At 43.4% G+C, this 10,946-nt stretch overlaps 1 protein-coding gene across 1 annotated transcript; it reads right to left on the reverse strand.

Moving 5' to 3' along the window:
- Window positions 1–8,415: 8,415 nt before the first annotated feature.
- LOC147958597 (uncharacterized) lies at window positions 8,416–9,369 on the reverse strand. Its single transcript, XM_087532203.1, has one exon. It carries the CDS (start codon window positions 9,367–9,369, stop codon window positions 8,416–8,418), a length of 954 nt encoding a protein of 317 aa, XP_087388329.1.
- Between the last annotated feature and the right edge of the window lie 1,577 nt (window positions 9,370–10,946).

Here is a 10,946-nt window from a genome sequence, read left to right on the forward strand (position 1 = left end):
TAAATTTTGCTCCAACCCCTTTTTTGAAAAGGGAATTCGTTCCTTCACTTCTCGCTGTAGTTTGTATGAATGGGAAGAATTTGTCCTTGAAATACACTGGGATGAGCTTTTTCCTATTTTCCCACATGTCATTGAAGTACTTGATGTGGTGAACTTTGTATTTTCCTATCATTTCTGGCCAGTGTGTTTCAAATTCTTCAACCGTTAAGGAGTTGTCCACAATGTCCTGGAAATCTTCGTAGAGTCCCTCATTAGCTTGGAAGCAGGGCCCGACTTTCTCCTTTGCCTTCTTCTTTATGTGGAAGAGGCAGCTCCTATGGGTAGCATTAGGAAAGACTTTTTCAATTGCTGCTTGCATGCCTTGTCCTGGTCTGTAATGATCGATATAGGATGCTTTCCTCCCATAGCCATCAGGAATTGTTCAAACAACCAAGCAAATGTTTCTTTCGTCTCATTGACGATGAATGCACAAGCAAACAAGTATGTGTTGCCATGTGGGGATATCCCCACAAAGGGTGCAAACGGTAGGTTGTATCTGTTTGTTAGGAACATAGTGTCAAAACTGATGCAATCACCACAAATGTCATACATCATTCTTGACCGCACATCTGTCCAGAATAAGCTTCTCACTTTATTTTCTCCATCAAGCTCAAACGAGTAGCAAAATCCAGGATTTTCTGCTTGCTTCTTGTTGAACATTTGCACTACTTCCATCATGTCAGAGTTTGCGATATCTCTGTTTACTGTCGCTACATAGTTAGTGACATGCTTTTTTGTGTAGGGAAGATGAGCCATTCCTCCTCGCAAGTAAGCTAGGACAGCTACTATCCTTCTTGTTTCCAGGTTTGTGTGCTTCAAAACCCTTATCAAGCACTTTTCTTCATCTGACATGTACTTATGAGACCTGAAGAATCTACTATTTGGTGTTAATTCATGGTTGTGTTCTAGCTGTTGTCTTGTAATCTCCCATAACCCTCCTTTTTCTGATATGACCATCACGACTTTACAATCTGTTTTAGCAATGACTGTAGATTTTCTCATGGGCACTATGCAGTCCTTCTCCATTTCTTTTGTCTTGCCCCACTTGTTGCACTTCATAGTGATCCTTGTCACCTCATTGTTCCTTTTTTGCTTGTTGTTCTTGAGATTGCAACTGTAGCCACTGAAAAGCCTGCCACTTTTGAGTAGAAATTGAAATATTCCTGTGCTTCTTCCTTTGTTTTGAATTGCATGCCTAAATGCGGCTTGAAATTGCTACTAGTGTTCATGAGATTCCCTTCTGATGCTGCATCTTGTTCATTTTGCAGGAACTTCTCAATGTCTTCTTCATCAAGGTATCCAGCGTCTCCATCTTGTGCAAGTGAGTGTTTTTGTTCCTCTCTATCTCTTTCTTCATCCCGGTCTGTGCTTGAGTTCGTGTTAACTTCTGCTCTAGTAGGATCAACATCTTCAGGCTCCTGCAACTTTTAGTGATATTGTTTTACTTTATTTTTGTTTGTAATGTTTCTGCTCATCATTTTGAGTTTTTGTGAATTTTTCTGGTGTGTACCTGTTGCAGGTTCATGTTGTTGAACAGGTTATTGTCCCAAGGATTGGATTCTCTCCAGTCATCTGCACTTGCTGCCATTTCATGATGCAAGTCTGCCTCCAGTGTCTGCAAAGTAAGTAACAATTTGTTAGTGTGCTTTCCCTTAGGCTTTTTTTCTTGTAGCAAGTGTTGTTTTCCTCACATTGTCATATCCTGTTGCAATGAAACTGTCATGTGATTTGCTCCTGGTGTTTTCGAAGATAGTTTCATTAATGTTCGTAGAGACATCTCCTGAATGTACCTGCAAGTTTCATCAGAAGTTGTAGTTTTTCAGAGTGATACTTGGTATTTTGATTTATAATAATATTTTTGTCAGAATGATACTTTGGTAAAAATTGCCTGTTTTTTACCTTGTATATAATGTCGGAATGAAGGAGTGCGGTGAAAGAAAAAGCTTCCTGCATGATGATTATGTTAGCTTTTATTCCTTTTATGCATTTTTAAATACATCTGCAAAGTGTTAGCTAGTTCATCTCAGATTTAGTATGAGTTCTTCCTGTGACATTCTCAATAGATCATCTTCAGTCACTGCCCTCGCTATGCTCCTATCATGTTCACAATTGCAAAGTAGAATGTCAGTGTTAACATAATCTTGAGCAGCAAATCATGTTTTTTGTATTTTTTCTAAACCTCATGTATTTCTCACAGGGTACTTTTACAGTGTAAATTCTTGTGCACTTACATTGTAACCCCCTTTGTAATTCTAACAGGGTTGATTCAGTGTAGATTCTTTTGTGTTTTCAATGTAAATGTTCTAGGTACAGGATTAGTTAGATAGGATTTTACACTGTAATTTTCTAGCATCCTTTTTTCACTGGATTTTTGAGTTGTCCTCATTGTTTTTAACAGGGTTGCCAGTTCAGTGAAGCCCGAAATATGTGGCAAACGAAATTTGGTATTGCTCTAATTCTCTGTCATTTTTTCACTGTATTTTTGACTTTTTAGTTTCTTGAATGTTTCTATAAAATAGCAAACTACAGGTAGAAGCATCAGCTACACATCATTTTTACACTGGAATTTTCTAGGTAGCTACAATGTAGTTTAAAGTTTAATTTCTCATGTACTTTCAATGTAAATTTTACGAAAGAGTCAACCAAAAGAAGAAGCACAGTGAAATTTGGTATTACTCTGTAATTTTCTTTCATTTTTTACTATGGATTGTTTACTTTATTAGATTACTGAATGTTTTGAAAAATAGCAAACTACAGTAAGAACCATCAGCTACACAACATTTTTACACTGGAATTTTCTAGGTAGCTACAATGATTTTTTACAGTGTAATTTCTCGTATACTTACAATGTAAATTTTCTAGGTACAAGGCTAGTTACATAGGGTTTACACTGTAATTCTCTAGCATTTTTTTACAATGGATACTGAATGTTTGTGATTTTCTGTTTTCTTTTTGTCAAATGTTTCATTGCTATGATTTTTGCTGTTTAATTTTCTCTGTTATTGAAATATAATTATTTCAATTTAGTCTAGAACCATTTTTACACCGGAATTTAGGAGGATTTTACACAAAAAATTTACAGGACACAAGACTAATCACATAGGGGCAGTGCCTTTTTTGACCAGGTTCATGAATGTTTTCTGATGTTGATCTATGCTCCTCTGTTCTTGTAGATGAAGCAAATCGTCAGGCTTCTGTCAATGCGAGAGCCTAAGAGAGTGAAAGAGAGATGATGCAGAGGAGTTACTAACCTGTGGATCATGTTGTTCATCTCCTTGGTGATCAGCAGGTTCATCCCCTCTCCCAATTATGTGTTTCCTCTTCGTTTTTCTCTTCCTGGGCGATCTCCTCCTCCCTGATCTGTCATGGTCGCCTCTTCCAGTCCCATGGTCGTCCCCAGATCTGGTTAGGTGAGATCTGTCTAGTGTTTGAGGAGGGAGGGCTTTTTTGTGGAGGGGGGTTCTGGCCTCTTGCGTGGTTTGCAAGCTTCGGCTGTTTTGTGGTCCCTGAATTGGTGGGATGGTTTAGTTGTGGTCCCTGTTTTGCCATCTAACCGGGTTAGATGGTTACCCGACCCGTTTAGGTGTTTTTTTTTCCTTTTTATTGATTTCCCTGCTAGTACAGCTGTAATGTCCTGATTGGGCAGGACATTTGACTGTTTTCAAATTGAAAAACAGTCAAATGTTAAATAGACAGTCCCTAAATTTTTGGCTCGTCGCGTGCCGCCAGGGCGTACATAAACCTGCCCCTACTTGAAGAAAGGACCGGCTCCTTTTGCCATGAAGTTTCTCTGTCGATCAATCACGTCTTTCCTCCGTTTAAATTCAGACCAGTCTCCTTAATTACCGCGCATGTCCATGTTCACGCACGCCAGGTAAATGCACTACGTCAGCTTTCAAAAGAAGACTTGTCTCAATTCAAAAAAATTAAAAGGAAGAGTAGTCTCCTTAATCACTGGCTCACGCGGCAGCGCTCTGGCCGCGCCCAGTTCCTGGTGTCCGTTCCTGGCATGCATGCTCTGTCTCTGTACACTGTTTTTGCACGACTGCACAATGATCTGCTCCCAGTTCCTGGTGGCCGTTCCGCACGGTCTGCACACTGTTTTGCGCCCAGTTCCTGCTACGCATGGTCTGCACAGTGATCTGCAAAATATTTTTGTAGTGGTACGCAGCCTTCAAGCTGGGCTCCCATATGCTTCCTTTGCAATCGGACGTAGGGCACCTTTCTCCCTCCACAGTCTAGTTTGTAGCAGTGCACGTTGGCATAGATAGTTCCTCGTCTTGTTTGAAATTTGGAATAGTTTGCCTATGCATGCATGCATGCAGTAGTCTCTTTCTCTCTCTCTCTCCCAAATCCCAATAGAGGAGAGGTCTTTACATTTGACTAGGCAGCTGATTTGACGCAAAGGTTCCTCTGCAGCTAGTCTGTGTTCTCGAGAATGTATCATGTGCACCAATCCAATCTGTGCACCCAATGCACCGGTAGATTCAGAACCCTTAGATGAAACGGTAATGGACCAGATTTTGGAAAAGTAGTACTATACTTTTTTGCAGAGACAACCTTGCAGTGTGTACAAATTAACACGCGCTCCACAGAACACACTCCGATCAAAATAAATCTGTGTGTTTACTTACAGCATGCTGGTATCTATGGTGGCTCAGAAGAAGGCAAACACATAATGAGACAATACCCCCAATGAGTAGAAATGCTATTGCAGTCCAGGCGATTTGCGCCAATTTTCAGAGAGCTTCTTCAGGCACGTATGGGACTACACCTGGGGAGCAATGTTGGAAAAAACCACCTTCAGGAATAGTCAAGATAAACGTGGATGCATCTTTCCATGAGAATGAAGGGAAAGGAGCAACGGGGGCTGTGATCAGAGATAGCCATGGTTCTTTCATTGCGGCATCATGTACGTTAATCCCGTATGTGATAGATGCTAACATGGCGGAAACAATGGCAATGAAAAATGGCCTTCAGTTGGCGGAGTCTTTGGGATATACCTCAATTCAGATTGAAGCTGACCCCCTTCAAGTTGTTAATGCATGCTCAGGCCAGGAGAGGATATGGAGTGAATCTACAGCTATTTTTGCAGACTGCTTCGTTTTAGCAGGTATGATCGGGAATGTGGAGTTTGTGCACTGTCGACGGGAAGCAAACGATGTTGCCCACCTCTTAGCCAAACATTCATATGATAATGATATATCTAGTAATTGGGTTGAGGAACCCCTAGATTTTCTTGTAAACGCTCTTGTGAACGATGTAATGATATTGCCGAATCAATAAAGCTAGCCATGATGGCATTCCCTCAGAAAAAAGGGTCATATATTTTTAAACTAAATGTAGGATTTCAGAACCAATTTGACAACCTTTTTTACTTGATGAGATCTTTGAATCGAAATCAATATTGAGTATATTTTTCAAAATCAGTATTTTGTTGCTTTGAAATTTAACTCAAAACTTGACTGGAACATTGACACATTTTAAAAAATTTCGGTGAGGAATATCTACATCTTTCTCAAATGTGTGTCCTACGTTCACATTTTTCTAGTACATCAAATTCCAAGTCAAGCTTCAAAGAAGCAAATGATAATAATTTATCGAAACATATTCATTTCAAAGATCTCGCCGAGACAAAACATTACAGTTCAAACGGATCTTAAATCGAACATCCGGTTCAAAATATATGAACTATTTTGTGTTCGGACAGAAAAATATACATACAGATATTTTTATGGGTGTGTGCGCTATGGAGTGCGGATTAGTTTGTACAAACTGTGAGCTTCTATCTACAAAAATGGTATAGTCCAACTTTTGACCAATATCTGATCCATTGCTTTTTCATCTAAGGGTCATGAATGTGTTGGTGCATTGGGTGCACAAATGGGATCGGTGCACAGGATACATTCTCCTGTGTTCTCTCCCTACCTAGTCTGACGCTCTATCTAGCTAGTGCTCTCCTCCACCCCCGCAAAGGTGTGCATTGGCGTAGCATTGGATTGAGGCCGTTCCTATATTTCTTTTAGAGTGTTTATAATGGTATATATATGCCATAGGGCATTTGAAAAGACGAGATATAGAGAATGGTATTAGCTCTTTTCCTTGCAATGTCGATAATTACTCGTTGTTCTTTACTTTAACTCTGTCGACCACATGCGATGTCGAAGAGAGTTAATGGGTGACAAAATGGTTTTTAGGCATATAGGCTGTCCCGCAGAAGGTCACATGAAATACTAGCTCGGACACAATCTTGAAACAACAACAAAAATAATATGTTTGCTGTGTGCATGAAGTGCATAACGTGTGCATGCATGCAATCTATGAAATGATAAGTTTTTGTTAGGCAAATCTATGACATCCTTTAGCAAATCTATGAAATGATAAGTTGTTAGGCTTTGTTTATGGCCATGAAATCTTTTATCTAAAATAAGGTAGGCCCAAAAGGTAGGGTGGAGGTACTGCTTGGGTGAGGTCCATGGATGCATGCTGACCAACTGATATAGGAAACAGTGCGCTGAAGAGAATATCGCAGTGTTGTGCTTCTGTGATGGTAAGACTGAGCACTGATGGACCAGGCTGTACATACACTGCAGCCATGGAGGTCGTCAGTCTTGTAGGGTAGCCCTTGACCTAACGTGTACCAGTACACGTACACTGCACTACCCATGCATGCCCTTGTCATGACCCGTACACACTACTAGTAGGAGTACATGACATATGTAGCGCACTGCCTGCATGCCAGATATTCTTGTCTCTTGGCATGACATAAACACACTACACTAAGATATGTAGTAGTGCACTGCCGAGGCATGCATGATGCCCTACACAGTGCGCTACAGCACAGCTAGAATCGAAACGTCTATATAAACGAGGCGGAGGGTGAGCTCCTTCTAAGCGAAGACACCGTCTCCCGGTTACCACCTTGCTTCCACTGTCCACACTCTCGAACCAGAGCCTTCCCACCGGATGCCATGCATGGCTTCCCTCCGCAATCACTGCAGGTTCGCCATCTTCGTCGCCGTCGGCTGCGCCCACATCCTGAAGCAGGCTTTCGACTTCCTCGCCAGCGGCAGCGGTGGAGCTGCCTCCCCTTCGTATCCACTTCATCGACGCCGCCGTCATCCTGCTGGTGCAACACACCCTTGTCGCCTACCTCGCCGGCGTCACCCTCGTGCACGTCCTCTCCACTGCCCCGCCGTCGGCCATGCGCTTGTTGCCGGAGGATTCCAGGCGGCTCGCTGCTCTGGCCGTCTGGCTTGGCTTCACCTTGGTTGTGCTCAGTGCATTGCCTCTCGTGCTGTTGCTGTTCGTCAATGCTGGTAAGTGAGCAGTAAAGTAGTACTTCCTCCGGTCCTTTTTACTCTGTATATAAAAATTGTCTCAAGTTAAACTTTGTAAAGTTTGACCATATTTATATGGAAAAATATTAATATCTACCATGTTTAAGTTATACAGTATGAAACTTTAAGTCACGACGCATCTGCTGGTATTGATTTCATATTGTGAATGTTAGTATTTTTTTCTATAAAATTTATCAAACTTTACAAGACTTGACTTCAGACAAATCTTATATACGAACTAAAAAGACCGATGAAAGTACTACCAGTAATCATTATCACTAGCGTGCCGTGGTAGAGGTTGAGTGGTGGTGGGCTCTGGTGGGCTCGCCGTCTCGGCGCGTGGTAGTACTCAGTAGAGTAGTAGTTGAGTCAATGCATGTAAGAAGTCCCAATTTATTATACCAGTACGTTAGCCTAACTTCATCATGCGACCTCAAACGGATGTCTGTTTTGTCCGGTTTCTGTTCGTTTGGATAGGGCAATGGGGTCGTGGTGCGCCCAACGCGCGGCCGCATCCGTTTACCCCATCATGTTCGTCAGGGCCAAAAATGCCCATATTTTCATTAAACTAGTTTTACAACCCAAATATTTTTCTGAAAATTAAAATAGTTTTACAACCCAATTGAAATTGTCTGAAAATAAAAATAGTTATACAACCAAATCGAAATTGTCTTGACTGAACATAAAATGAACCAATACATCTATTGGTTGCCAATGTGATCCCACACGTGCTCAACCAAGTCATTTTGAAGATTCAAATGAGTGTGCCAATCACGCATCTCACGGTGGAATTGAACAAACTGTTCAAATGTGGTCGGGTCTTGGTGCAAGGGCTCAATATTTTCACCTTGATAATCAAATCCTTGGTCGAAGATACTCTCATCACGCTCGTTCTCGACGATCATGTTGTGCATGATCACACAAGCAGTCATCATCTCCCAAAGCTTCCTTTATCCCATGACAGTGCAGGGTTTCGAACGATACCTCACCGGAATTGAAGCACACCAAAAGCATGTTCCACATCCTTTCTAACACTCTATTGCATTTGGGCAAATCTCTTTCTCTTCTCACCTTGGGGTTTCGAGATTGTCTTCACAAAAGTTGACCACTGAGGATATATACCATCAGCTAGATAGTATCCCTTGTTGTATTGGTGGCCGTTGATCTCAAAGTTGACAGGTGGGGAGTGACCTTCTGCAAGCCTTGCGAAGACTGGAGAACGCTGCAGCACGTTGATATCATTGTGAGAACCTGCCATGCCAAAGAAAGAATGCCATATCCAAAGATCCTGCGAAGCCACCGCTTCTAATATGACAGTGCACGCGTCGACATGCCCCTTGTACTGGCCCTGCCGAGCAAATGGACAATTCTTCCACTCCCAATGCATACAATCTATACTGCCAATCATGCCTGGAAAGCCTCTAGCTGCGTTGGTCGCCAACAATCTCTCTGTATCAGCGGCAGTTGGCTGCCTCAAGTACTCTGGGCCAAACACCTCGATCACAGCCTGACAAAACTTGTACATTGACATCATACATGTTGTCTCACTCATACGTACATACTCATCCACCAGATCGCCTGGAATTCCATATGCAAGCATGCGGATGGCCGTGGTGCATTTCTGGTAAGAGGAGAATCCAAGCTTGCCAAGGGCATTCGTCTTGCACTCGAAATATGGGTCATGAGCAACCACTCCCTCTCGGATACGATTGAAAACATGCCTTGCCATACGAAAACGGCGACGAAATTTATCCGGCTTGAAAAGCGGGGTGTTCGCAAAGTAATCGGCATAGAGCAGGGCGTGGCCTCTCTCCTTGTTGCGGTTCAGGTTGGGAGCACGGCCAGGGACTGACCCCCTGTACCGAGGAAGCTGCCGCTGAATGTGGTCGTGAACGACTAGTGCAGCCACCACAAGTTCTTCATCATCCGATGACGAATCGTCCAATGAACAAAGGAAGTGATGGAAGAAAAATTCGTCTCCACTGTCCATACCTTTGTGGGCAAAATGTCGAACACCTTGCGGTCGTGGTGGCGAAGAGGCCGCGATGATCACCTTGACGCAGCAGGGGTGGTTGCCGGCCCGCTACTGGCCGCTCTGGAGCTCTCGTCGGAAGCTGCTGAGGCCGCTGTGGTACGCCGTCGACGGTCGTGTCCCTTCTGCGACCGGCAAAGACGGCGACGGCCAAACCTCCTCCGATCGACGTCCAAAACTACGGCCAAAGCGCAGGCGTAGTGGCGGCCATGTCGAGACGTGGTTTGGTAGGGACGGCCGGGGGCTGCGCGGTGAGGAGGTGGCCGGAGAATGGCGGCGGCGCCGGCAGCGGGGCGGGAGAGAGGATGGAAGCGTTGGGAGCGGAGGGACTGCTAGTGTCCCCGACAGGCGGGCCACGGGGGGACAAGGGCGTGCGTCCAGGCCGTCCGCGCGCGTCCTTTCACCCCAAACCGAGCGGAAGTTTGGACCCGGGATGGGTTGAAAACGGACGGAATCCGGACATTTGTACGTTTGCGTCCGCGCGCTGGGCCGCGCTATTTGTCCGTTTTACCCCAAACGGAGATTATGGTTTCGAGGGTCATCCATTACGAAAAGACTTTCCTCTGAGTGGATATGTGGAAGTACGCTATGATGATCCAGAGAACGCGCGGACAAGATGGGGTCACTGCACCACGCGACCCAATCCTGTCCACGTGCGTCCGTTTGGGGTAAAATGGACGAATAGCGCGGCCCAGCGCGCGGGCGCAAACGGACAAATGTCCGGATTCCGTTTTCCGGGCTCGGGGACTATCTCCCTGACTTGGATGGATGGCACGACATGGAGTGATTGACGATATATGACAATGTGTCCGTTTAGTCCATACTTTCTCTATGACGAAATTTTAAGTTATGCATGATGAAATTTTATTTGTGATGTAATTAATTATAACGCCCTCCTCAACTAGCGAAGATCACTCTAATTAGGGCATTTTGTGTACGATGAACTTTGTTATTTATGCTTATGATATGTTGCTTCTATTTTCGCAAAGTTTGTCTCTTTCTGTTGCTCAACTATATATGTCGTTGCATATCATCGACTCATGTGACGATGCAGGTGCATAGATCATCGATGGTGAAGAAGTGCTACGCTAGGAGTATACGACTAGTGGCCGGAGTGTCAGGCCCAGGTGTACCGGTTTCCGGTTTCCGAGCGACAGCCAGTAGTTAGTTTAGGTTCATGCTGGTGCGAGAGAGGGATACGAACCGACGCCTCAAGAAATAGTACATTATGTATAATGAGACATGTCATGTAACTTGTATAGCTATATCGTGATTATGATGTGACAACCTGATTTGTGTTGGATGATATGATGAGACTATTATGTGCATGATATGATGATCATATTGCATGTTTATAATATAATTAGAATATTGTATAAAACTTGTACAGAAACATCGCAAATATGTAGCAAAACAAAGATATGAGAAAATATAGTAGTAGCGCTGAACAAGAAAACACTACTGCTAAAGCACTTAGCAGTAGCACTGATATGAAAAACTCGTGTGTAGTACATCGGAGAGTAGAAAATCCACAC

This window comes from Triticum urartu, chromosome 7A (assembly GCF_056163025.1).
Source record: "Triticum urartu cultivar PI428250 chromosome 7A, HENAU_Tu73, whole genome shotgun sequence".
Taxonomy (NCBI): domain Eukaryota; kingdom Viridiplantae; phylum Streptophyta; class Magnoliopsida; order Poales; family Poaceae; genus Triticum; species Triticum urartu.